The sequence below is a fragment of the Sciurus vulgaris genome (genome assembly GCF_902686455.1).
Source record: "Sciurus vulgaris genome assembly, chromosome: 11".
In the NCBI taxonomy this organism is placed as follows: domain Eukaryota; kingdom Metazoa; phylum Chordata; class Mammalia; order Rodentia; family Sciuridae; genus Sciurus; species Sciurus vulgaris.
The window spans coordinates 69,804,126-69,831,784 of NC_136472.1; the positions used below are offsets into that span (position 1 = coordinate 69,804,126).

The following is a 27,659-nucleotide window of genomic DNA, read 5'->3' on the forward strand; positions in this document are numbered from 1 at the left end:
GTGCCTTTGGGTTCAATCCCTAGTACCCTCAAAAATGATTAAATGGCATATGTATAATACATACATAAATACATACATATATATAAATATGAAATCTGTATTTACTTAATTATGAGCAAATAGTATATGCATCAAACATCATCTGAATCTTAGAAAAATAATAAACTATGATAGTTAACATTTCATTTTCTTTAAGTAAATTTCCTTTTTTTTTTTTTAAACGGTGCTGGGGATCGAAACCCAGGGCCTTATGCTTGCAAGACAAGCACTCTACCAACTGAGCTATCTCCCTTGCCCTTCTTTTCCTTTTTTAAAAGATAGTGCCAGAAGATTGCAAAGGCAGGTACTTTGGAAACCTTAGAATAGAACACTTCAAATTTAGTTTGTTGTTGTCTTTTTTCCCCCCTTCTTTAGGTTTCCCATTTTTCTAAATATGGGCTTCAAGATTCTGATGAAGAGGAGGAGGAACATCCATCCAAAACTAGTACAAAGAAGTTGAAGACTGCCCCTTTGCCTCCTGCAGGCCAAACTACCCCTTTTCAGATGGCTCTTAATGGCACACCTGCACCTCCACCTCAGGTAGAGAAAGGACAGTGAATTTAAATGGAATCCATGATACAGAAGTTGAAAGCAAGTCATTCAGCTATTACAAAGCTGTTTTATGACCCCCCGGAACTTTGAAGAATACAAACATATTGGCAATCATGTTGACACAAATACAAGGGAGGGCAAAAGGTGGTGCAGGAATCTTTTTTTACTCGAGAGATTTAAAGAATTCTCTTGCTGTTTGGATCATTCCTCTACAGATTGTTGTTCTCAGACACCTCCCTCTCTCATTGGGACTTGTGATTTTCTGTTCAGTGATCAACTTAAGGTAGCATTTTGTTCATGTGGGTTGATGGAAAGTAAACCCTACTTTTATTGACTACTTGATGTGTGCAGTTTAATCTTGTTCTTTACCTCCATTTTTTTTTTAAGTTAAATAAGCTTTCTGCAAGGGTTTTAACTTCCATTTTCTCAGATTGTTTGCTTTATACTTCAGGTAACCTCTTCATATTGTATTTTAATAATCTTTAGGAAAATAGATAATTTTAGAATACAAATGAATTATTTAGCTGGAGTGAAAGGAGCTATAATGTTTACTGCAATTATATGTGTCATACTCTGTTTCAGTATTGTTAAGCCAGTATAAACCTTTTGTCCTTATATAGGGAAAGGTTTGTAATTTAAGTATCAGGTAGTTTCTTTAAATGCAAACTCCTAAAGAATTTTACCTTAATTTGGATATTGTTTCTATTCATTGAAGTTAAAATATTTTTTTTCTTGTTGCCACCTGCCCTCAAGAGTTCTTGATCCATGACTTCTTTGTAAAGCATTTTCTACCTCTCAGCTGCTAAAAGCTGGACCTTTTGGAATTTTCGTGTTACAGTTCTTATGGCTGCTAAAATGTGTGATTTTTATGATTTATTAAATAATTTCTTGGGAGGCACCTTCTGGAGAATATTGTGTATGTATGTTCATTTTTGTGTGCACAGTGGGAGGGGGATAAAAATGAGAAACTGAAACTGTTAAATTTTATGTTTATAATCTTTGTAGTATTTAGAATGCCCTAAGACATCTACCTAAGAAATGCTATTAATGAACTTGGTTTTTCAGTTATCCATGTTCATTTTGTGTAAATTATATGCCTTGTATAATTAATATTTCCAAAAAGCTTTTTAATCTTACATTATATATGTATTTCTTAGGGAAATAGTCACATAGCTTTTTTTTTTCTGCTAATGAAAGTAATGTAGGGCTGGGGATGTAGTAGCTCACTGGTAGAGCACTTGCTTAGTCTGCACAAAGGCCCTGGGTTTGAGCCAGTACCACCCAAAACAATAATATATAGAATTCTAAAGATAACAGCTAAAAAACAAAACTTCACCTGTGGACAGACAGAACAAATTTATGTTGGAATCAGGAGTTATCAGACTCTTTAATTTCCAGAATGCAAATTCTAGAAAATAGCAGTGAATTACAATAAGGACATTGTAGTAGGGAAGACTTCTTTGCAAAATTGAGCATCAAAATTTTCAGAAGTACAAGGTTTTAGCAAAAAGAGAAGTGATAAAATTTAAAAAGCGCAAATAGACTAGAGTGAATAGAGTTTTTTTGTTTTGTTTTGTTTTGTTTTTTTGGTGTTTTGTTGTCATTTTGTTTTGTTTGTTTTCCATGTGACTTGGTTGAGGATGTGGTGGTCTTTGACCTTTTGGATACAGAGAGCAGAAATGAGAGAAATGGGTAGAAGTATATCAGATATCCAAACTTGAGGTTTTATTTACTTTTATTACTTATGAATTTCTTTCTCTTAATGTGCTAGAGCAGTAATATGGGCCTCTAGAGACTTAACTTTATATTGCATTGTGACATAGGTGAGACAGATGGGAAATGTCAGTGGTTGGTTACTAACACCCCCAGACCCTACAATTTATTGAACATGCAGAAAACACCTGAGCCATGATGACTTATCTTCACAGTGTTGCCTGACTTATTTGCTTGGTTGATTTCCATGATACTGTGTTCTTAGAGTTTTCTGTAGCTTTTTTGTTTGTTTGTTTGTTTGTTTGTTTGTTTTGGTTTTTTTGTGGTGGTTGTTTTTTGTTTTTAAGCCAGTGCACAATCTCAGGCTCCCTAACAGAAAAAGAAAGGAGGTAGAGGAAAGAGATTTCCTTAGCTATTCAGGAAGGTTTGCAATTTTTTTTTAAAATGGTCAGATTTATTGCACTGCTTTCTATATAATATTCTCAGTTCCATCAAGCAACCAGAAAATACAAAGGTAGACAAATTTTCATACACTGTCTCCTGTATCTTTGAGAAAATATTGACAGATAAACCTTGATTATACAAATAAAGTAAGGCTGTTATAGAAATGTTTTGCTAGAACATTCATTTCAAACTCCTACTCTGAGATCCAATTTCTACCTGGCTCTGTCACTACCCTGGTGAGCTTGACACTGATTCCTTAGATCTAGCATGGGAATCAGACATATATTTTTAAGTGCTTCTTCCAGGTAATTGAGATGTATAGCTAGATTTCGAAACTTTAAAAAAAAAAAAAAAGACCTGAGACTTGGCATTCATACACATGTAACATTTTATCCCAGCCTCATAACTGAAGTATAATTTGGATTCAGTAGCATCAGGGCGAGCAATGGCTTACTCAGAAACTTAATTTAGGCTGAGCGCAGTGGCACACACCTATAGTCCCAGCGACTTGGGAGGATGAAGCAGGAGGATCACGAGTTCAAAGCCAGCCTCAGCAACTTATTGAGGCTCTAAGCAACTCAGCAAGATCGACTCTAAATAAAATATTAAAAAGAGCTGGAGATGTGGCTCAGTGGTTGAATGCCCCTGAGTTCAATTCCCAGTACAAAAAAAAAATTTTTTTTAAAGAAATAAATGATTACAGTTTGGAAGGCAAGTCTCTTTAATTTTATATATACTGTGATTTGAAATTAAAGGGCAGCTAAGTTGATCCACTGAATCAATACATATTTAAAGATCTTTTATGTAATACATATATTGCTTTTTTTTTTCTTATAGCAACAAGGACTGATTTTCTCAATGTATTAGCCTGAACTCTTTTTAAGATTAATTTTAAAATTTCATATCAAATTAATATTAAGATTTATGTCTCCTTTAGTAATATTTCTAGTATGTAAGAAAACATACACACTTACCTTCTTGGGCCTTTGAAACTGTAATATGCGATTTCTCTTGGGAAGTATAGCATTGTTGACAGGACTGATTTTGAAACAAAATGAATATAAAATATTCTTTACTTTTAGAAAACAAGTTGTGTTGGAGGCAGGCAGGAGTAATAGATACATTGGACCAAATCAATTGGATAGGATGACAGTATAAATTATATAAACATCTGTTTGACATTGGACTCTAGTCATTTACCCTTTGTTGAATTAAGGGCATCTCACTTATTACCCCTCTAAATTAAGAGATTTTGTATTGTTAAGATATTGACAGATTTGTTAAAGGACGATTCTTTTGAATAGGAGAATAAAGGTTTCTCATTGAAGGATTCAAGTGTAAAACTTAATCTTCCATATATTTAGTCATTTTACATTTATCTGTGTAACTAGTGTTTATAATGTATTTTGCTACAATTTAGAAATAAATGTGATTCCATCTTAAAGAGATGACATTGTAGGAAAGGGAGAGTTTAAACGATATCTTAGCTTCTTCTTACATGAGCTTTTCTTTCAAACACATCTCCCATGGGCCTTTTTTCTACTTCTTAATTTCTTCTACACCATCTTTTATTTTGTTGTTGTTGTTTTTTAATTGGTTCAACTTTCCTCCCAGGACTAGCTTCGAAGAAGTACCTGGTCTGTTAAAATTTCTCAAAAAATCTTTTTTAGGAAGTTTATTTCAATTTCTTAGATATACTTTAACAAATTCACATATACATATGGGGGTTCCAGAAGCTTTCCTGATCCTCATAATTTTATAGTAACTCCCTACCCCCCTTCACTTATTAGATGATATCTTACACTTTGAGGTCTTATGTGTAAAGGAGAAGCAAATAAAACCTTGATCATTAGCATTTTTGATAAAGATATGCTGGGTACTTTCAGTCTCATCTAGTTATTGATGAAATTCTCTCATTTTGCCTAATGTGTTATAGGTGAGCATCTCTTTGCCATTAGTGTTATTCCATTGTTGAGTAGTGTAGTAAGATGGAGCCATCCTCTCCCTTCTTTTTTTCTTCCTGCCCATCCTCACTGTTTCTGTCTTTTATAGTTAATTGCTTTCTCTGCTGTGTTCCAGGTACTACATTAGGCAGTAGAAATAAGCAAGTATTCAGTGAGTGCTGAACTTAACTGAATGATGTGGTTTATGATTGATACGGAAAACAGTAAAACGTAATCCCTGTTTTAAAGCCTTGACAGTCTTTTGGGCTATATATATATGCAAGAAATTATAAGTCTGATACATGATATAAAAGAGGAATATCCTTAGTGTTATGGGAGCCAAATAGAGAAGGGTGTCATAACTGGCAGGTTGATAGAAAATAGGGAGTATTAGGACTTTTCTTAAAAGTGAGTTGTAACTGGGGTTATATCTCAGTGATAGTGCTCCTGGTTGGCATGTTAAAGGTCCTGGGTTCCATTCTCAGAGCATACACAAAAAAAATTTGGAATAAACTGGACAAATGCTTTACCACTGATCTATTTCCTCACTTCTTTCTGTTTTATTTTAAGACAGGGTCTCACTAAGATGTCTGGGCTTGCCTTGAACTTGCAGTCCTCCTGCCACAGCCTCCAGAGTGACTGGGATTACGGGGTTGCATTTCCACACCTGGCTCATCCCAAGGATTTTAAAGCATAAAAGTAGTCACCTGCCAGTAGCTTCTCCAATCTATTAAAAATACAGTTTCATCTTTGCCACATTTTTGCAGTGCTGGAAATGGAACCCAGGGCCTTGCATATGCCAAAAAAGCCCTCTCATCACCCGAGCTACACATCTGACCTTCATCTGTGCCTTTCAATCAATATCAGTTTCATTAGAGCATTCTGACATTATTCACATCTTAAATGTCAGTTCACCTTGTGTCTAATACCTGTCTCTCTGCAGTTGTATATGGTAACAGTCATTCTTTCAGTGAGGACATTTGTTAAAGGAATGCAGGGTAGTAGTAACTGATATCCAGTTGATGATGAAATTAAAAAAGTTAACAAATGGTGATTTATTTATTTATTTTTTGTCCAAAGAGATCATGGAAACTTTTTAAAAAATATGTCATAGAATAGCATTCATTTGAGCTGGAGCATGAATTAAGCCACTCATGAAAAATCAGTCAGAAATTGTGGAAGGATAATAATCTGTATAATAAGGAAATTAATTGGGCACAGTGTCACATGCTATAATTCCATCAACCCAGGGGGTTGGAACAGGAAGATTGAAAGGTTAAGGTCTGCCTCGGCAATTTAGCAAGACCCTGTCTCAGAATTAAACAAGAGAAAAAAGAAGAAGACTGTGAATGTAGCTGAGTCGTAATCCCTGGGTTCAATTCCCAGTACCAAAAAGAAAAATAATTGATAGAACTTATTGGCTTGAAAGTATTTCATAAATTGACTCAGTAACTTAACATTTAGCCAGTCTTACTTGAGTTTAGGACATGAAGTGAATTTGCACTGAAACAACTATTTTATAATGTTTCAGCTTTATGAGCATTTATCTTTTGATCATAAACTGTCATGATTATATCTTTAAAACTTCTTAATAAATATAAATATATTTCCACTCTTTCAAATATAAAAGGATTATTCCCAGATTAAATTAGAATCATTACTGATATTATTACTTTATTTATCCTTTTTGAGAAATTATATGAGTCTTCATATCTTGCATGGTACTGTAGATAAAACCTACTGAATTTATGTATTTACTCACCCAAAAGATAAATTTCCAAACATAAGGTTGCAAACCCAAAACTGTGTTAACTAGAAATTTATTTCTGAATATTTTCTTTAAGAAAATATTGTTAATGCTGGGCACAGTGGCACACACCTGTAATCCCAGTGACTCAGGAGTCTGAGTCAGGAAGATTACAAGTTCAAGGCAACCTCAGCAACTAAGAGAGGCTCTAAGGAACTTAGTGAGACCCTGTCTCACAATAAAAAAATAAACAGGGCTGGCGATTTAGCTCAGTGGTAAAATATCCCTGGATTTAATTCCCAGTACAAAAAAAGAAAGAAAGAAAATATAGTTACTGTAATTGAGCTCTGTGGGACATTCTGTAATCTCAGCTACTTTTGGTTAAATGAGGCAGGAGGATCCCAAGTTGAGGCCAGCCTAAGCAATTTGGTATAGACCCTGTTTAAAAAAAAAAAAAAAAAAAAGAATTTTTTTTTTTTTTTTTTTTAAAGGGACTGGGGATGTAAATCAGTGGTAGAGTATTCCTGGATTCGATCCCCAGTATCCAAAAAGAAGAAAAAGCAGTTACTAGAGACTTTGTTATTTGTACCTTTTGTTCTCTTCCCAATGGTTTCTGACCAAGTGAGGGTAGTGTGTAAATCAGAAAATTATAGTTGATAGCTAAATCAGGTAAGGCATAATCTTTGAGAACCACTATTTGTTTCAGTATGGTGCTGGTTTAGGTCCATAAATCCTCGTTTGGAGCCCAAGTACTTGTAGGAGGAAGGATAATTAATGTTAAATCCTCTGGCAAATCTGCTGTTTCACCTCATGATAGAATGGGCAGAATCTAATATTGCTAGATCATATTCTGAATAAACTAAATCTGATCTAGAAACTTGGTGTTTATCTGGTCTAATTTAATGCTGCTTCCCTGATCTTTCTACTGTCTACAGAGCCAGAGCCCAGAGGTGGAACAGTTAGGGAGGGTTGTAGAACTGGACAGTGACATGGTAGATATCACCCAGGAGCCAGTTTTGGATTCCGTGTTAGAAGAGAGCGTGCCTGAGGATCAGGAACCTGTGTCTGCCTCAACACACATTGCATCTTCACTGGGAATTAATCCACATGTCTTACAGGTGAAGTTCTAATCCACCCTTCTTATGATAGAAAGCCAAACTAATATTTTATCTTTCTTGCATAGTATCAGGCCTCTTCCTGTTTTATGTACTTAAAACTTGGGCCTTATTTTCCCATTCTGGGTGGGAATCCTATACTGAAAATCAGAAGTTAGGGCTTCTGATTTTATATTAGCTGGGTTCTAATTCAAATTTTGTACTTTATTACCCCTATGACTTTAGACTATGTCATTTAGCAACTGGGAGCAATGATTTCTTTTTTCCTTGTAAAATCTTAGTTTGCCTATTCCATGAGTTAGTTTTGAGGTTCTCTAAAGTCCTCCACATAAAAATTTTAAAAACGTGGTAGATACAGTTTTCTTTGAACACTGTCTCTCCTTTGCCTGGTTCATGCCTTTTTATTATGAGTTTAGCTTTTGGCTTATGTTTGTTTTTAAAATTATTCAGCAAAACATGAGCAACTGGCTGGCTCTAGAGCATGTCTTTACTCCCAAATGGCTCCGGAGGCTGAGGCACAAGGATTACAAACCAGCCTCAGCCACTTGGGCTCTGAGCAACTTAGCGAGGCTGGGGATATGTCTTAATGGCTAGGTGACCCGTTTAATCTCCTGTACAAACAAACAAAAAAGAAAACATGAGCAACTACAGTATGTCAGACTCTGGTGAGACGCACACTGTAGATACAAAACAGTGGAGAATAATATGACTTGTGTCCTGCAGGCACGTACAACATAATAGTTAACAGAAATAGACAACACAACCTAAACAGCAGCAATTTTTTTGGTTGGTATAAACTGCATTTTTCTTTTATGGCCTTTTATTTCTGGGAAACACACTTATTCTATAGATATTGCCTTTTTAGATCATGAAAGCATCACTGCTTGCTGACGAAGAAGATGTAGATACAATGGATCAACACTTCAGTCATCTTTCTTCCAAAGGAGATACTTCTCAAGAAATCTGTTCTCCCAGACTCCCCATTTCAGCATCCCATTCATCGAAATCCCGTTCACTAGGTACTGTATAAAATGTATTATTTTACAAGAACGATGTGGAGTCATCAAGTCCTGCTTTTCAAGTATCATCTAAGCTCAGTGACTGTCTCTAGCAAATATACCATAACAGCTATATCTATGACATAAGAATGCTAAAAGAAATTGTACTCTCTTAAATATTTGTTGGTAGTAGCCAAGTTTTAAAAACCATATTTCTGTTTCATATTTCATATTTCTTCTGTTGATACAGATGCAAAAGTTGTATGGAGAAAAGCATTTATACTTTGTTCAGGGGTCATGGTTTTCACATACTTATGTGAATGTGGATTAGATAGTCAACTCTGATTTCTTAATTTTTATCACATGTTGCTTAAGGATATTCAGCAAGTTGTTCTGTGCTACGTTTGTTTTGTGTAGGCCATGCACTCTCAATGATTTCTTAATGAATCTTGCTTTCCATGGTGCACAAAACTCATCATCTTTTCCCTAAACCTTCCCAGTTTCCTAGGGAAGTGATTACATAGTTGATTTTAAGCTTTTCCTTTTCTAGTATAATTGGAGATAGAATGTTGATGTCAATGAAGAACTTAAGCACATACAATTTGAAAACATTTTGAAAGTCAAGGAACTCTCAGAGAGAGATCTCTTTATGTTGTCTTAAAAACTCAGGGTTTAGCGGCTGGGGTTGTGGCTCAATGGCAGAGTGCTCGAGTAGCACGTGTGAAGCATTGGGTTCGAGTCTCAGCACTGCATATAAATAAACAAATAAAATAAAGGTCTATCAACAGCTAAAAAAAAAATTTTAAAAAACCTCACAGTTTATTTTTCAATTCCTTTGTGTGTTCTTTTTATAAACTACAGAAATTTTTTAATTGATAAAGCATCATTTGATTTTTTTTTTTTTTTTTTTTTTGCGGAATTGGTTGGCAATCAAACCTGGAACCTTCTGCATGTTGCCCCTCTACTACTGGGCTAAATCCCCAGTTCCCATTTAAATTTTTTTAAGTTTTTAAAAATTTATTTATTTCTTTTTTTAATGAGGTGATGAGGATCAAACCCCATGCTTCCTATGTGCCAGGCAAGCACCCTACCCCTGAGCCACAACCCCAGCCTCCCATTTAACTTTTTTTTTTTTTTTGCAATGCTGGGGATCGAACCCAGGGCCTTGTGCTTGCAAGGCAAGCATTCTACTGACTAAGCTATCTCCCCAGCCCTAACTATTTTTAATAATCTTTTCCATAATGGGTACTACATGGAAATCTCATACTTCAGTAACTCTTAACGGCATGTTTTAAGACAGAAACCATGTAAAATTGAAAAAGCAGTAATAAGTACTGTCCTTCAGAAAGGCATATGTGCAGTTAAAAGATGTCTCAGAATATTTTCGTCCCTAAGTCTAGCATTGAGCATTAGAGGGTAAGAACTTGAGTTTTGATGATATTATTTAATATGAACTAAGAAAGGGTTACATGTCAGATTCCAGTAAAGCATGAGCATTGATGCCAGACTTGTCTGAGCTTAACTCTCAGTTATTACCACTTGGTAGCTTAGTGAATTTGGTCTGAGCCCAGTTTTCTCACTTTTTAAGCGAAGTTGATAATAAGGCATATTATTTAAAGTTGTTAAAAGAGTAAAATGAAATAATGTACACAAATGGCTTATACAGTCTGCGGGTAAGTGCTAGGAAATTTTTCAGAAGTAGTAGTAATGCTAGTAGTGGTAGTGTTTGTTTATATTGTTATTGACATCATCACTAAAATTCTTGCCTTGAATTCCTGTTTGAAAGTATAATTTCTCCAAAAACTAATTTAACACTCTTTGGTAATCCATATCTGATTTAATTAGTTTGGTAAAATATTGACTAATTTAAGCCTGACTTGTGTTTGTTGTTGTTCAAGAAACAATGACTATGTTGTTAAGAATTTTCCCCCCTTGTTTCAGCTGGTGGATTACTACAATCAAAATTTACAAGTGGAGTTTTTCTTTCACCAAGTGCCTCTGTGCAAGAATGTCGCCCTCCCAGAGTAGCGTCTTTAATGAATATCCCATCCACATCGCCTTGGTCTGTCCCCCCACCCTTGACCACTGTGTTTACAGTGCCCAGTCCAGCCCCTGAGGTTCAGTTGAAAACAGTGGGTACACGCAGGCAACCAGGCTTAGTCCCTCTTGAAAAGTCTGTTACATTTGGCAAGGGAAAACTCTTGATGGACATGGCCCTATTCATGGGACGATCATTTCGAGTTGGTTGGGGCCCCAACTGGACTCTCGCTAATAGTGGAGAACAACTGAATGGCTGTCATGAACTGGAAAATTATCACATTGCTGATTCTGTGGAATATGGATTCTTGCCCAATCCAGTAGTTGTTAAATCGTGAGTTACACTTCTTGATGGTTTTTTGTTTGGTTGGTTGGTTGGTTTTCATATTGGGAATTGGGCTTTTTCATGTACTAGGCAAGCATTTTGCCATTGAGAGTTGCCCAGCTCTGTTCATGTTTAATGTTTTTTGAGAAAGGCAATGTGTAGGTGAGGGGAAAAAAATTCATTATCGAGAAACCCAAGATTGAGACCCCCGTTTTGTGATCTTTCTAGATATATTCCTAGCACAATTTTAGGTAGAAGACATTTTTATAATTATGAACTAAAATAATAAGATAGCTCCATTTATACTATCAAATTATGAAGCATTTCATATTTACCAAATCATTATAGTTTAGTTAGGAAAGTAATAGACCTAATGCTAATACTCCAACTTCCTTGGATCTTTAACATTGTTATTGCATTAGTCATTTTTTCTAATTTTTTGCGTAGATGTTTGTGATTTCATAATATATGTGATAGTTTCAATTAAGCACATTCTTGTATTTTAGATTTTATAAGGTGGGTATATAAACTATTGATATGTATTTCATATATGTTATATGTATGGTAGCATATAATGTTTCTAAACAGTCTCCACAATTAATATTTATGTATGAGTACATAACAGTTCTATATGCACTTTTTTATACTGATAGCCCTTCATTATTAGAATCCTTCCCCCCTGTATGTTTTATTGGTGTATTATAGTTGTACATAATGATGGGATTCATTGTTATATTCTATATGTACTTTATATAGAATTATTTGTGCCTAACAGATGATATAAAAAGTTTTCTGATAGTTAACAGAGCTCTATGCAAAATATGTAAAATTTTCATTTGCTTTTTAAAATATATATATGTACTTTTTAGTTGTTGATAGACCTTTATTTTATTTATTTATATGCAGTGCTGAGAATTGAACCCAGTGCCTCACACATGCTAAGCAAGTGCTCTACCACTGAGCCACAACCCCAACCCTCTTATTTACTTTTTATAATTAAAACATTGTGCTATCTTTGCTGCAGATTAAATGAAGATGACTACATATTCTTAGTTTTCAAAGTTTTTTTTTTGTTTTTTGTTTTTTTTTTTTTTTTGCTGGGGATTGAACCCAGGGCCTCATGCATGGGAGGCAAGCATTCTACCAACTGAGCTATATCCCCAGCCCTCAAAGTTGATTTTTTAAAAAATATAAACAACTGCATCTCATGAACCTCACAGATAACAGTGATTAGTTCTAGAATAAACCTGATTTTGTGATAATTTGAAAGTGGTTAATGTCATTCTTTTTTGTTTCTCTCTCTCTTTTTTCTTTTTTCTTTTTTTTTTTTTCCCCCTTTAAACATGGGGTCTCCCTAAGTTACTTAGGGCCTTGATAAATTGTTGAGGCTGACTTTGAATTTACTTACCATCCTCCTGCCTTTACCGAGTCGCTGAGATTCAGGTGTGCGCTACTACACCTGGCTACTAACATTCTTAAAAATTGCATCCAGGCCAAATTGACTATATTCTCATTTAAATTTAGAGTCTGTTGTTTAGTATCTATAAGCTTAGCTTCATGACTTTTGATACCTAAGTATTTGTAGGTATCCTGCAATAATTTTTTGCCTTTGGATTTTATAGAATTTCAATCAACACATTCTATAACCAATTCCAAGTCTTGACTACACAAGTCCCAAGCTTGTTATAACCAACGTGGCCTATAAACCCTTTGGATCTTAAATGCCTGGGTTAGATAATTTGTTTACTCGGTATACTAGATGAGTTCAATATAGCTCAACATTAGGAATGATTTTTTTTTTTTTTATACTGGGGCATGAGTTTATTTTATTCTCAGTGGATTTTGATGATTTTGAGATTACAAAATTCCTTTAAAAATCACAGTGAAATGTTTTGTGTTCTGTTTGTAATCATAAGAAGACACATAAATTTGGTTATAAAAAATTTTTAGCTTCTGCCTTATCTCATTTTCTATCTTATTCCTCATTTGTTGTTTATTATAGACTTACTGAGTCCCCATTCAAAGTTCATTTGGAAAAACTCAGTTTGAGACAAAAGAAGCTGGATGAAGACCTGCAATTATACCAGACACCTCTGGAGCTTAAATTAAAACATAGCACTGTTCATGTGGATGAACTGTGTCCTCTCATTGTCCCCAATCCAGGAGTTGCTGTCATTCATGACTATGCAGATTGGGTTAAGGAAGCATCTAGAGAATTATTGGAAACACAAAGTAAGTATACAATGTGCTCCTAACATTTGCTGTCCCAGGAAAAAGGGTTTAGTAGTATGCTTCTTGGAGGACAAATTTCCTTCCACCAGTCTAGTAAGTGAATGCCTAAGCTCATACTTTTCTGTAGTTTAATTAGTATAAACACAATCCCAAGTATAATACTGTCAGCATTTAAAATTATTCCTAGGCTTTTTTTTTTTTGCAGTGCTGGGGATTGAACCCAGGGCCTTGTGCTTGCAAGGCAAGCACTTTACCAACTGAGCTACATCCCCAGCCCTATTCTTAGGCCTTTTAAAATATAAATCCTTGTTCAAAGAGTTGTAACCAGTCAAATGACTTGGATTTTTCTTCCCCTCTTTCGAATAGTAGAAAGATTTTATAAACTACATGTTTAGTAAGTTTTTGAAAAATTCTATATTTTAGAACGGTCCATTTCTATACACTTGGGACCGTGTTTATTATGTTGAGCTCTGTGTGTTTGTTCACTGTCTCATACCTATTCTTTTCCAACATATATGTTATCTTCCCAAGACATGGTTGTCAGGGGCTTGATAAAACAGGGCTACCTTTCTTATTAGCATCATTATTTCTTGAGAGGCAACATAGCATTCTGGTTAAGAGAATGAAGTTAGCTGGGTGCACACCTGTAATCCTCGCAGCTTGGGAGGCTGACACAGGATGATTGCAGGTTCAAGGCCAGCAGCCTCAGCAACTTAGTGAGACACAATGTCAAATTTTTTAAAAAATGAGCTGGGGCTATAGCTCAATGGTAAGGTGCCCCTGGGTTAAATCACCAATACCAAAAAAGAAAAAGAATGAAATTGAACTTCTTACCTGTATTTGAATCCTGGCTGGCTCTGCTACATATTATTTCTAACTTTGGGCAATCACTTATCTCTGTATTTAACTGCAAATTGAAGTTAAATAGTATATAGATGCGTAGATTAAATTTGGTTTACTCTTGGGCTGAGACTATAGCTCCGTGTTAGAGCTCTTGCCTTGCATGTGTGAGGCACTTGATTTGATCCTCAGCACCACATATAAATAAATAATTTATTTTTTTAAAAAATCGATTTCAGGCTGAAATTGCGGCTCAGTGGTAGAGTGCTTGCCTGGCAAGTGTGAGGCACTGGGTTTGATTCTCAGCACCATATATAAATAAATATATAAAGGTCAAAAAAATTTGTTTTAAAAATTTGGTTTACACTTGAGTGACTGAACAATATCATTTACACCCAATAAGTTTTAGGCTGTGCCTATAACAGAATAGAATAATCCCTTGCAAATTCAGAGGACTTTACATTTCTTAAAGCTTTTTTAAGACAGAATTTGATGAAATTAAAGGATCTTTTCTCTGTCCCATGAGATGAAATTCGTCATAATTAGGCTACCGGAACCTGTTTAAAGACCAGGGTTACATTTGTACCTCTGATACATCAAGTAAGCAAGTAGTTGTATCACATAACTTTTAAGACAAAGCTGAATGATACGGAGACACATTCAGGGTAATCAACTTGAGGTGATATTCGTGGTGTTAACTTATGTATTTCTTACACCCTTATAGAGTGATTCCCTCTCTGAAGTTATTGTAAGACTTTGAGTCATAGCATTGCTTTTTTGTCCTTTGCTAAGTTGTGAAGTACTGGAGCCTGACATGGACACTATGTGAAGCCCTATGGGGCCACCTGAAGGAGCTTGACAGCCAGTTGGATGATCCCAGTGAATACATTCAGATTCTGGAGCGAAGAAGAGCATTCTCTCGCTGGCTATCCCATACTGCCGCTCCTCAGATTGAAGAAGAAGTCTCCCTGACCCGAAAAGACAACCCAGTAGAGGCTGTCTTCAGCTACCTCACAGGCAGTAGGATTAGTGAAGCCTGCTCTTTGGCACAGCAGTCAGGTAGGTAATATGGTCCTCCTTTATGCTTCTGACTACTTCCTACTCACTGTCCCCTACTTCTTAATTGTAAATGTGTCTTGTCTTATAACCTATGAATACTAAGTATGGGCTTCTCAGGAAGAATGCTGATTCCACCAGAATAGGGACTATGTCTTATTCTCTTAAATGTCTCTCTAGAATCTTAAACACTAAATTTACTTAATTAAAAGTATTTTAGCCAGACACTATTCAAGAAGCCAAGGCAGGAGGATCACAAGTTCAAGGCCAGCCTGGGCAATTTAGCAAGACCCTGTTTCAAAATAAAAAATAAAAAGGACTGGGCATGTTGATGCACTCCTATAGTCCCAGCGACTCTAGAGGCTGAGGCAAGAGGATCATAAGATCAAGGCCATCCTCAGCAACTCAGTGAGTCCCTAGGTAACAGGGAGACCCGGGGAGACCCTGTCTCAAAGTAAAAAATAAGGGCTAGGGTTTGGCTCAGTGGTAGAACATTTCAATTCGACTACCACCACACCCCCAAAAGAAAAAATGCTTCCACAAAGGAGAAGGGAAGATAAGGATGACAGCAGGAGGAGGCTGCAGAGGACAGAGGGAGCAGTGGCCTTAACATCTGTCTTGCACATTTAATTTGTGGGTGTGGAGGCCGTCCTGGAACACATCTAGGTATAGAGGTACCTACAGAGAACATCTAGAGTTTTAACTCTAGGTTGAGCTATTCACTTGGTGGTTTTGGGGGGGTTTTGTTTGTTTTGTTTTCCACTGCAAAAATTGAAAGTTCAGGACCAGCCACATCAGTTAAGCAAGACTATGTCTCAAAATAAAACTGAAAGGGCTTAGGGATATAACTCAGTGGTACAGCACTCTTAGTTTCAATTCCCACTACCACACACACACACAAATAATATTGTAATCACCAAAAACATGTACATGTAGTGGGAAAAGGTCTTAAAAGTCAGGTCCTTAGGAATTGACTTCCAGGTTTCTAAAAACTTTTTCTTTACTACTTCCACTTTTGTAACTACAAACTCGATAAACTAAGGAGAAAATCAATAATATATAAGTGGGAGTGTAGCTCAGTGGGACAGCACTTGCCTAACATGTCCAGGACCCTGGGTTCAATCCTCAGTACCACAGAAAAAGATAGGAAAGAAGAAATAGAGAACATGATGAACAGTGTCAACTAACATTACCTGGCATCTGTCCTGTAAGAAGACAGACCTCAAATCAATAAGCTTCCAACTAAAGAAACTAGACAAAGAGGACCAAACTAGAAAAAGGGAAGAAATAATGAAGATTAGAGCAAAAATCAATGAAAAAAAAATTAAGACATAGAATAATAAAACCATAAGTTAGTTCTTCCAAAAGAGCTAGTTCTTGGAAAAGCCCAGGCCCAGACATTTTCACTGGTGAATGCTATATGCTTAAAGAAGAAACAATACCAATTCTCTATAGACAATCCCAGAAAATAAAAATGGGAATACTTTTCAACTCATTGGGTGGTACCGTTATTACTCTGATATTCAGGCATAACTATGGAAAAGCTACACCTAATATACTTCATGATGAAAGACTTAAGTGTTTTATCCCTAAGATTGGGAATGCCATTTTTGTTTACATTGTCATGAATGTTGTAGCCAGTTCAGGAAAGAAAAACACTCAGAGATCGAAAGGAAGGGGTAGAATCGGGTGCAGTGGCACACACCTATAGTCCCAGGGACTTGGGAGTCAGGAAGATAGCAAGGTCTTAAGCAACTCATTTTGAGAATCTGTCTCAAAATATAAAAGGATTGTTGGAGGTGTTGCTCAATGGTGAGCTACCCAGCACCAAAGGGAAGGGGAAAAAAAGGAAGGGATAGAATCTTTATTTGCAGGTGGCCTAAGGAATACACAAAAATGTACTAGAACCAAACCTAGTTTGGCAAGGTATTAGGATTCAAGATCAGTATGCAAAATTGTTATGTTTCTATTAATCAGCAACAATCTATCCAAAAATGAAATTTAAAAAAAAAATTGTAGGGCTGGGGTTGTAGTTCAGAGTAAAGCACTTGTAAATGTAATCACGGTAGTGCAATTGTATATATTTTGCTGGGAAAAATAAAGATTTCAGCAAATAAAGAGAGACATTCTAGGTTATTAGGATACATCTGAACCTTAGCATTGTTTGTCATCTTTATGGCGGGGGCTGTCTTGGACATTGCCAGATTTTTATATTTTTAGTATATTTGGCAGCATCCCTGAAATTATAACAATAAAAAATGATGTTGGACATTCCCAGATTTTCCCTGAGAGGCACATCACTCTAGCTGAGAAACACTGATCTGAAAACCTCAGATGTCTGTTCTCCCCAAATTAATCTATACATTCAATACAGTCCTTATTAAAATGTCTAACAGGTGTTTTGGCAAAAATCAAAACTTTTTATGTTTTGGGGATTGAACCCAGCAGCACCTGACCACTGAACCATATCCCCAGTCCTTTTAATTTTTTTTTTTTTATTTTATTTTTTTTTTTTTGAGATAGGGCTGAGTTGCTTAAGGCCTTGCTAAGTTACTGAGGCTGGCCTTGAACTCATGATTCTCCTGCCTCAGCCTCCTAAATCACTCGGATTATAGGCATGTGCAACTGTGCCTGGCTGAAAACTGATTCTTCTTTGGAAATGCAAAGAACCTTCTTTAGAAAAGCTAACTCAAGAGTACTCAATATTTGCTTATTTCAAAATATTTGCTTATTTCAAGGATATAATAACCAAAATAATTAGGGTGCACATATAAATTGATGGAACAAAAATGAGAATCCAAATATAGAATCTTTTCACTTCTACTCAATTAACTTTTCTTTTTTTAGAGGAGGTATTTGGATTGAACTCAGGTGCTTCGCCACTGAAACACTACACTCACAAGTCTTGTTTTGTTGTTGTTGTGTGTTTTGTTTGGTGGTGGTAGTGGTTGTTTTGATAACAGGGTCTTGGTAAATCACCTAAGCTGGCCTCAAACTTGTGATCTTCTTGCCTCAGCCTCCTGAGTCACTGGGATTACAGCCATGATATGCAAAGCATTCCTGGATTAACTTTTCTTTCTTTTTTTTTTTTAAAGTACAAGGACAATGTAAATGTGGAAAAGATACTTTTTACAATAAATAATGCTGGAATAGTTGTATATTCACATGCAGAAAAGATTAACTTAGATCCTTACCTCATACCATACACAAAAATTTATTTAAACAAGTATCCTAGAAGTCTGCCGTTGGCTGAGTATATTTTCAGTGGTAAAGTCAATTTAGAATGTCAAGGATCAACAGAAGCTGATTGGTTAGCTGTGTGATCAGAGCAGACATCTTAATGAATGTATCAAGCTATGATGGGTTTTTTATTGTTCTGTTTTGTTTTGTTTTGTTTTGTTTTATACTAGGGATTGAACCCGGGGTACTCTAACCCCCCTTTTTTTCTTTTTTATCAGTCACCCAGAATACTAGCAGTTCATGGTCAAGTGGGCTGCAGTACTTAGTGCATGAATCATAGTCCATTCATGGTCTTGTTACCTATATGCATTTAGGGAAATAACTTGGCCTAACAACACATTCCCACATGTGTTTCTGATACATGATTTCTTTGAAGCAGGCCACTCTAATTTGCGTTGGAACCCCTTTGAGATGAGAGCTTTAACTTCTGGCAGGGACAGTACCTTATATAATTATGTAAGCATTGATCCAGGCAGAAAAGGAAAAAGAATCTTGACTTTTAGGAGGTTTGTAATACGAGCTAAAACAAAAAATTTTTGTTGAAAATCACTTTTTACCTAGAAATTTGAATAAACTGGGATTCCTATTCCTTCACATTTCAGTTAAATAGAATTTTTATTGTCCCAGTCCTTTATACTTAAAAAAGTTCTAAGAGAAATTATGGGACCTGTAGGAATGAAAAACTTACCCATTCGCCTTATACTAGGCACAAATATTTCTTTTCTTTAGGTTTGCATCTCCCACTTCTACATGTCATATGTGGTGCCTTCTAATTGGGCATGTTTTTGTTTTTTTGGTTTTTGTTTTCTTTTTTGGGGGGGCATGCTTTTAATTCTTCCATCTTATTTTTCACTGCAGACCTTTCAGTTAGATAATGTTTTCATCCATGTGCTTAGGGTCACAGAAGTAGTATATCTGCCATTGATCTCTACATGATATGCTATCTATATATAATTTAGGTTTTACTCAAGTATTTCTACTTGATTTTCTATTCAAAAAACCAAAAAATGGGTTTTTTGGTTTGGTTTGGTTTGGTTTGGTTTGTGATACTGAGGATCCTACCCAGGTCCAGAGCTAGGCAAAATGTTCTACTACTGAGCTACAGTCCCTGCTCAATGGTAAATTTTTGGTTAGTATTTTGGTACTGCTGCAGGAAGTAGTCATGGGTGGTAAGTCTTCCTTCCTGAGGGGTGGAAAAGATAAAAAGGGTAATGCCCCCAAGTGTTTCACCAAGTCCATAAATCCTTAGTAATCACCAGAGAACTTGTTTCTCTTATAGGTGATCATCGTCTTGCCCTTCTTTTATCCCAGTTGGTGGGTAGCCAGTCGGTTCGGGAGCTGCTCACCATGCAACTGGTGGATTGGCATCAGCTCCAGGCTGACTGCTTCATCCAGGATGAGAGACTGCGCATCTTTGCCCTGTTGGCTGGAAAACCGGTATTGTCCCCTTTTACTATAATCTCACATCAATTTTCTTATAAACTACATTGTTGTAAATTGCACACACTGTTACACATAACTGGGTAATTTGTATTTAATTTCTAGTGGAAATGTTTCCAAATTATAAAGGCAACATGCCTGTTAAAGAAAATCTAACTATCTAGAAATTAAGATGTTAAAATTCACCATATCAAATATCACAGTGATAAATAATGTAAATATTACATGTGTGTATACACAAGTAAAATCTGTTTTGCATAGCAGTTCTGCAACTTACTTTCTTTAAATTTAACTGTACATGGTCATTTTTCCATGTCCTGCAGCATCAATCTTTGTAATAGCCTTTTCTATTTCATTTTATGGATGATGAAACATAATATTTTAAGGCAGTTCTCTATTGCTGCCTACCTCTTGGATTACATTCTTAAAGTTAATTTTCAGAAATATAATAGCTAGTCAGAATTTATTCTCATCTTAAAATTGTATAAGCTAGCAGCCATAGGCAATGAGAAGACCTCCTCTCTGCTCTGATCCCAGAGTACTGGTTGTTATTTTGCCAAATCCACCCTCTCACCTGCCATCAACGGACTTTGTATTTTATATCTGGATTATTAGCACTGGCATATAGTTAATTTAAAATATTACTTGAATGAGTGAATAACTTGCAGACATAGGCAGTAGCAAGGTAAAATACAGCTGCAATGATGATTTTGTTTCCTACAGGTGTGGCAGCTCTCAGAGCAGAAGCAGATCAATGTGTGCTCCCAGCTGGACTGGAAACGCTCCCTTGCTGTCCATCTTTGGTATTTGCTTCCACCAACAGCCTCCATTTCCAGAGCACTCAGCATGTATGAAGAAGCATTTCAGGTATATCTATTAGACATACGTACAAATCCTGGTGGGTGTTCTCTCTTTACCAGAAAAGTTCTGCAGAGAAAAAGCTGTAAGCTCACTTTTTATAATACAGTTTACTCCTTTACTCCTGTCTCTTAACAAAACTACTCTTAACTTCTCTAAGAATCTCCTTTCATTTTTTTAAAATATGAAGTTTCCACAGTTAACTTTGTTACCATTGTTTTCCTGGCTCTAAATCAGAGGGTTTTTCTTCTTTCCTAGTGCTATATTATCCATTTGGGAATTGTTTGATATATACAGCCTGAGGTTTGGTTTTGCCCCTAATTAGCAGGTCTAATTTGCCTCTAAATGTCATATTTCATATGTTGAGGTTAAAGTAGTAGTAGTAATAGTAGTAGTAGTAGTATTTAATTCCATCATTTCTTGAATCCTTTTCCCATATCTTATGACTTTTATGTCATTTGTTAGAATTATCTGTCAGGAGAAAGAGAACACTGAAGAAACTGAATGTAGAGCTGGGTGCAGTGATACATGCCTATAATCCTAGCACCTTGGAGGCTGAGGCAGAAAGATTGCAAGTTTGAGGCCAATTTCACCAACTTTGTGAGATCGGTCTCAAAATTTTTAAAAGGAAGGTGCTGGGAATGTAGCTTAGTGGTAAAGTGCCCTGGGTTCAATCCCAGTACCAAAAAAATAAAATTTGACAAGCTTGAGAGTTTGGTGAGTGCTACTTGAAATCTTCACCAATCCATTGAAGACAGGTAGTGTGTACCACAACCAAAAAAGTTTTAAATTCTTTACTGATTCTTTTGGTGTATCATTTTGTGTGTGTGGAAAGAGTAGTACTGGGGATTGAAACCAGAGTCACTCTTCCATTAAATTACATCACCAGCCCTTTTTTTATTTTGAAACAATCTTGCTAAATTGCTGAAACTGGCCTCCAAATTCCAGTCTTCCTGCCTCCGCCTCCAGAGTTGTTGGGATAATAGGAATGCAGCACCATGCCTGGCACATCGTTCTTAATATAGGTGTTAAATGATTGAGACATGACAGCATCTACTGAAATAGACTAGCCACTCATATATCAAATTATTCTGTCAAATTCTTCTCTTCAGAATACCTCTGAAGGTGACAAATATGCCTGCTCCCCACTTCCTTCATACCTGGAGGATTCTGGCTTTGTGGTAGAGGAGGAACAAGACTCACGGAGACCACTTCAAGATGTCTGCTTTCACCTTCTGAAACTTTACAGTGACAGGTAAACCAGGGCTAGGAATTAGTCAACTGAGAGTGCTTCTTGAGCCCCTAAGGAATCCTTTCCCTTTCATATGCCTTCAAATTCCCCTATGTCTGTGTAAATTACCAAATATAAGTTGTAGTTATTAGAGGGAAAGAACATCAGAATGAGTTAAAAGTCTAATCATTAAGCAGCTTTAATGACATAATTTACATATAATAAAGTAGCAGTTTGATCATAATTATCACAATGTACCCATCATCACAAGCAAGATATTTGCATTACCCACAAAAAAAGACCTTTGTGCCATTTTGCAACAATCCTTAAACCCAGACAACTATTGACTGGCTTTTCATTATTATAATTTAGTTTTGCTGTTCTAGAATTTTATATAATTAAGATAATTCTGTTTATTCTCTTTAGTGCCCTGCTTGTTTCATTCAGCATGATGATTCTGAGATTTATCCATATTAATGTGTGTATCAGAAGTTACTTTTGAGCCACATGCAGTGGTGCATGCTTAACTTGGGAGACTGAAGCAGGAGAATCACAAGTTTGAGGCTAGCCTCAGCGACCTAGTGAGACCCTGTCTCAAAGTAAAAAATAAAAAGAGCTAGGAATATGGTTCAGTGGTAAGCACCACTAGGTTCAATCCCCAGTAAATTTCCCCTACCCCCAAAGAAAAAAGAAAAAGAGATTGATTTTTGTTTTTGGCTTTGTGGAGGGTTTTGCATAATTTATATATCCACTTGTTAATGGACAGTTAGATTTTGTTGGTTTCAGCTATTATGGATAAAGCTACTATGGATATTTACATCCAGAAGAGGTTGTGTCAAGCCATGCATGGTGGCATGTGTGTGTGGTCCCAGCTCCTTGGGTAGCTGAGGCAGGAAAATTACTAGAGCCCAGAAGGACAAGACCACAAAGTGGTTGCTTTATTAAAGTTTTTACATTATGCAATTTGTTTAATCAATATAGGACTATTGCAGGGTTTGTTTGTTTTTTTTTTTTTTTTTTCCGGTGGTGCTGGGGATTGAACCCAGGGCTTTGTGCTTGCAAGGCAAGCACTCTACCAACTGAGCTATAGCCCCAGCCCCTAGCCCCTGCAGTTTTGATCCTTTGTTTCTTTTAAGGAAATTTGTTTTCACCAGTCACCAAATTTATTGTCATAAAGTTATTCCTAGTGTTTTCTTATTATGCTTAAGTATCTTTAGTATTTTATTGATGTATTATAGTTGTGCATAATGATGGGATTTGTTGTTATATATTCGTACATGTACACAATATAATTTTGCCAATATCATTCCCCATTATTTCCTCTTTCCCTTCCTCCCTCCCTCCCCCTGGTCCCTTTCCTCTACTAATCTACCTTAATTTTCATAAGATACCTCCCATACACCTTTCTTTTTCCTCTTTAGCTTTCACATTTGAGAGAAAATATATCATCCTTGACCTTCTGAGTTTTACTTATTTCACTTAATATAATGGTCTTAAGTTACATCTGTTTTCCTGCTGAATGAAACTGTTGTACATATGTAACATTTCCTTTATCCATTTATCTATTAATGAACATCTAGGCTGGTTCTGTAATTTGGCTATTGTGAATTGGGATATATTGCTAGAGTATAAAAAGTTAATTATTTAGGATAAATATTGAGGACTGGTACAACTGGGTCATATGGTGGTTCCATGTCTGTTTTGGTTTTTTTTTTGTTTGTTTGTTTGTTTTTTTGTTTTGTTTTTTTAGTTGTTGAGTTGTTGATGGACCTTTATTTTTATTCATTTATTTATGTGTGGTACTGAGAATTGAACCCAGTGCCTCACACATGCTAGGCAAACATTCTACCACTGAGCCACAACGCCAGCCCCAATATCTAGTCTTTGGAGAAACCTCCATACTGATTTCCATAGTGGTAATTCTAATTTACAATCCAAGCAACAGTGTAAAAGTGTTCCTTTTTCTCTATGTTCCCTCCAGCATTCATGGTTGTTTGTATTCTTGAGACTGCCATTCTGACTGAAGTGAGATAAAATCTCAGGGTAGTTTTGAATTTCATTTTCCTAATTACTAATGAAGTTGAACGTTTTTTTCATAAATTTTTGACTGTCATGTTGGTAATTTTTGCCTTCTTTTTTTTTTTTTCCTTGCTTAGTCTACTTAGAGTTAAGCAATTTTATTGATCTTTCCAAAGAACTAACTTTTAGTTTTATTGATTATCCCTATTACCTGCTCAAAATGGATCATAAACGCTTAATTGTCATACTTAACAATAACGCTTCTAGAAGAAAGCAGATAATCTTTCCAGCTGTAGTTCAGATAAAGATTTCTTAGACACCAAATGCACAATTCATGAAAGAAAAATAAATGGTAAGACTTCAACAAAATGAAAAACTGCTTCTTGTTGAAACTTAAGAGAATGAAAATCTAAGCACAGTGGTACATGCCTGTAATCCCAACCACTCAGGAAACTGAGACAATAGGACTGCCTGCACACCTTAACAAGACCCTATCTCAAAACAGTAAAGGGACTGGGGATGTAGCTCAATGGTAATGTGCCCCTGAGTTCCAATCTCCAGGATCCAAAAGATCAAGTATGAAAAGATAAATCACAGACCAGGAGAAAATATTTGTGATTCCTATATCTGATAAAGGACTTATATTCAGAATGAAGAAATCTTAAAACTCAATAATAAAAAGTAAACAACTGGGGCTGGGGAGATAGCTCAGTCAGTAGAGTGCTTGCCTTATAAGCACAAGGCCCTGGGTTTGATCCCCAGCACCCCCCCCCCAAAAAAAAAAAAAAGTACACAACTCAACAGTAAGGTAAGATACTTAAAACATATACTTCATCAAAGATGACCCAGAGCCAGGCACATAGCACGCATCTGTAATTCCAGCAGCTCAGGAGGCTGAGGCAAGAGGATTGTGAATTCAAAGCCAGCCCCAGCAACTTAGCAAGGCCCCAACTCAGTGAGACCCTGTCTCTAATAAAATCTATAAACAAAAAGGACTGGGGGTGTGGCTCAGTGGTTAAGATCCCTGGGTTCAGTGCCTGGTACCAAAAAAAAAAAAAAAAAACTAGTTAGCTATTCAGACAAATAGAATTGGCATATATCTTCAGATAATAGAACAATGTGAAAGATACTAAGGTAGCTTTAAGAAAAGAAATAGCTACTCTAATGAAGGATTAGAAAAGTAAGAATTGTGAAGACTCCCTGTATTAAGATGGTAAAAATATACAGGCCACACCAATACCAACAAATCTATTAGATCACATAGCCTCATAAGAGAAGGTGCCTTATTTCTTTGTAGGGTCTATAGTCTGGCTGAAAAGCATTGTCTATAAAAGCCTATAATGCTTTTGCCCTCTTGATTCCTTTGTCTCCTAAGAGACAGCTAGAACAACTGACCTCTTAAGTACAGTTAATCTGGTAGCTAGATATGGTAACTCTGAACAATTTCTTCTCTGCAGACATTATGATCTAAATCAGCTGTTGGAGCCTCGAAGCATAACTGCAGATCCTTTGGACTACCGCCTAAGCTGGCATCTGTGGGAGGTGCTGCGAGCTCTTAACTATACTCACCTCTCAGAGCAGTCTAAGGGTGTGCTGCAGGCCAGTTATGCTGGCCAACTTGAAAGTGAGGGGCTCTGGGAGTGGGCCATCTTCATCCTCCTGCACATTGACAACTCGAGGTGAGTAAGAAGCCATGGAACCTGCCAGGTACATCTAGCTCTATAGAGCAATCCCAAAGGAGTCACAGTCTCTTAAGGTGCTATTCAGCAAGTAATTGTTTAGAATGTATACTAGAACTAGCCAAGTGATAAATTTCAATACAATTAAACTCTCAGCCCAGACTATTTCTGTATTAGAGTGAACCTGTTAAAAAGAAGACTACCTTTGTTTACATGCCAAATAATATTTATCACAAGGCAGTTCAGTAGTTTCAGAAGGAGGAAGAAATCTCTGTGAACTGCATTGTCCGGGGAAAGTCTAGAGATAAAATTCAAAGAACATGTGAAATTGGAGTAAGAAATAATGAAATGGGGCCTGGGACTATAGCTCAGTGGCAGAGCAGTTGCCTAGCCCCTGTGAGGCACTGGGTTTGATCCTTAGCACCACATAAAAATAAATAAAATAAAGGTATGCTGTCCATCTACAACTACAAAAAAAAATCTTTTTTAAACAATAATAATGAAGGGGAAGCTGGGTGTGGTGGCACACACCTGTAATCCCAGAGACTTGGGAGCCTGAGGCAGGAGAATCACGTTTGAGGCCAGGCTTGGCAACTTAGTGAGACTGTCTCAAAATTAAAAAATAAAAATAAAAAAAAAGTCTGAGGAGGTACATTGGTGGTAGAGCACCCCTGGGTTCAATCCCTAGTACCACCCAAATAAAGAAAAAAATGAAATGGAAATAGAAGATATGCGTGGGTGGGGTGACACATTAACTTATGTACAGATTCAATTGAGAGTGACATATTTAGATATAAAGTAGTAATGAGCTGCCTTAGTGGATCAATGGTAGTGATGTGTAATAGGTTAGCTAGAGAACCCCTTACTTTGTCTACTGTTTTCTCCTCTGGCCATCCTTTATCACTCACCCATCTTTTAGTTTTGATAGTATTGCATTTACCAACACAGCCTTCTGCTTAGGTACATGTGTTTTGGTGTTCTCTATCCAAAAGAGAACTGGAGAAATACCTTCTCACAATGGTTTGAATAAGATAAGGTTGGAAGTTTTCTATTTTTTGTGTGTTTGTGGTGCTGGAGATGGAAGGCAGAGCAGAACTTTGCACATTCTATGCAAACACTCTAACACTGAGCTAAACCCCCAGCCCTGGATTCTTGGGAGGATTGTTGTTATTGTTTAATTTAGACAGGGTCTATGTTGCCCAGGCTGTCCTTGAACTCCTGAGCTCAAGGAATCTTCCTGCTTCAGTTTCCCAAGGAGCTGGGACTACAGGTGCATGTCACTGCACCCATCCACACAGCCCTGTTTTTTGTTAACAGAAGCAGCATGGTATTAAAAATGATAACAGTGGGCACAGTGGCGCATGACTGTAATCCCAGCAGCTTCTGGGAGGCTGAGGCAAGAGGATCACCAGTTTAAAGGCAGCCCCTCCAACTCAGCAAGGCCCTAAGCAACTTAACAAGACCCTGACTCTAAATAAAAATATCAAGAAGGGCTGAGGATGTGATTATGTGTGTTAAGTGCCCCTGGTTTCAATCCCTGGTACCACAAAAAATAACAAAAACAAACATGTATATTATAAGTACCTAAACATACTTGCTCTAAGTACTTTTCACATATTAACTCATTTTAATGCTTATAATGAACCTAGGAGGTAGACACTCCCATAACATGGATTAACTTGGTTTTTGTTGTTGTCGTTGCTGGATTTTTTGTTTGTTTTGGTTTGGGGGGGGGGGGGTTTGGTACCATGAATTGCCCCCAAGGGTGCTGAGCCACACCCCAGCCCTCCCCCTTTTTTATTTTTTTTATTTTTTTATTTTTTTATTTTTTTTTTGAGAGAGGGTCTCATTAGGTTGCTTATGTAGCCTTGCTGAGTTGCTTAGGCTGGCTTTGAACCTGCAATTCTTTTGCCTCAGCTTCCTGTGCTGCTGGGATTACAGGCATACACCATGGTGCCTTGCTTGATTAACTTTTGTTCAGGGTCATATGGCTAGTAAATGGGAAGTGAAGTTTCCTTTCTGTACTGGCATGTTTTACGGTATGGAAAGAAGTTAGATTTAATAGTCAGACTTGTCAAAATTCTGGATCTATCATGTACTACTCACTTTGATTTAGGGTGAAGCTTTCTCACTTTGGACTTTGGGTAAAGA

At 36.6% G+C, this 27,659-nt stretch overlaps 1 protein-coding gene across 8 annotated transcripts in view; it reads left to right on the plus strand.

Annotated features, from left to right (window-relative positions):
• NUP98 (nucleoporin 98 and 96 precursor) overlaps positions 1 to 27,659 on the plus strand; it is a gene marked incomplete at its 3' end in the record, with an annotated part of 131,561 nt that overhangs the window by 97,879 nt on the left and 6,023 nt on the right. For 7 of the 8 annotated variants that reach the window (XM_079104680.1, XM_079104681.1, XM_079104678.1 and 4 more), the window contains 10 exons: positions 415 to 579; positions 7,374 to 7,556; positions 8,419 to 8,572; positions 10,493 to 10,922; positions 12,916 to 13,145; positions 14,778 to 15,044; positions 19,561 to 19,718; positions 20,445 to 20,588; positions 21,692 to 21,834; positions 25,287 to 25,508. In XM_079104680.1, the coding sequence (XP_078960806.1) occupies positions 415 to 579; positions 7,374 to 7,556; positions 8,419 to 8,572; positions 10,493 to 10,922; positions 12,916 to 13,145; positions 14,778 to 15,044; positions 19,561 to 19,718; positions 20,445 to 20,588; positions 21,692 to 21,834; positions 25,287 to 25,508 (2,096 nt within the window). Of the gene's footprint in view, positions 1 to 414; positions 580 to 7,373; positions 7,557 to 8,418; positions 8,573 to 10,492; positions 10,927 to 12,915; positions 13,146 to 14,777; positions 15,045 to 19,560; positions 19,719 to 20,444; positions 20,589 to 21,691; positions 21,835 to 25,286; positions 25,509 to 27,659 lie in introns of those variants that run through there. The other variant, XM_079104685.1, reaches the window with a different exon arrangement.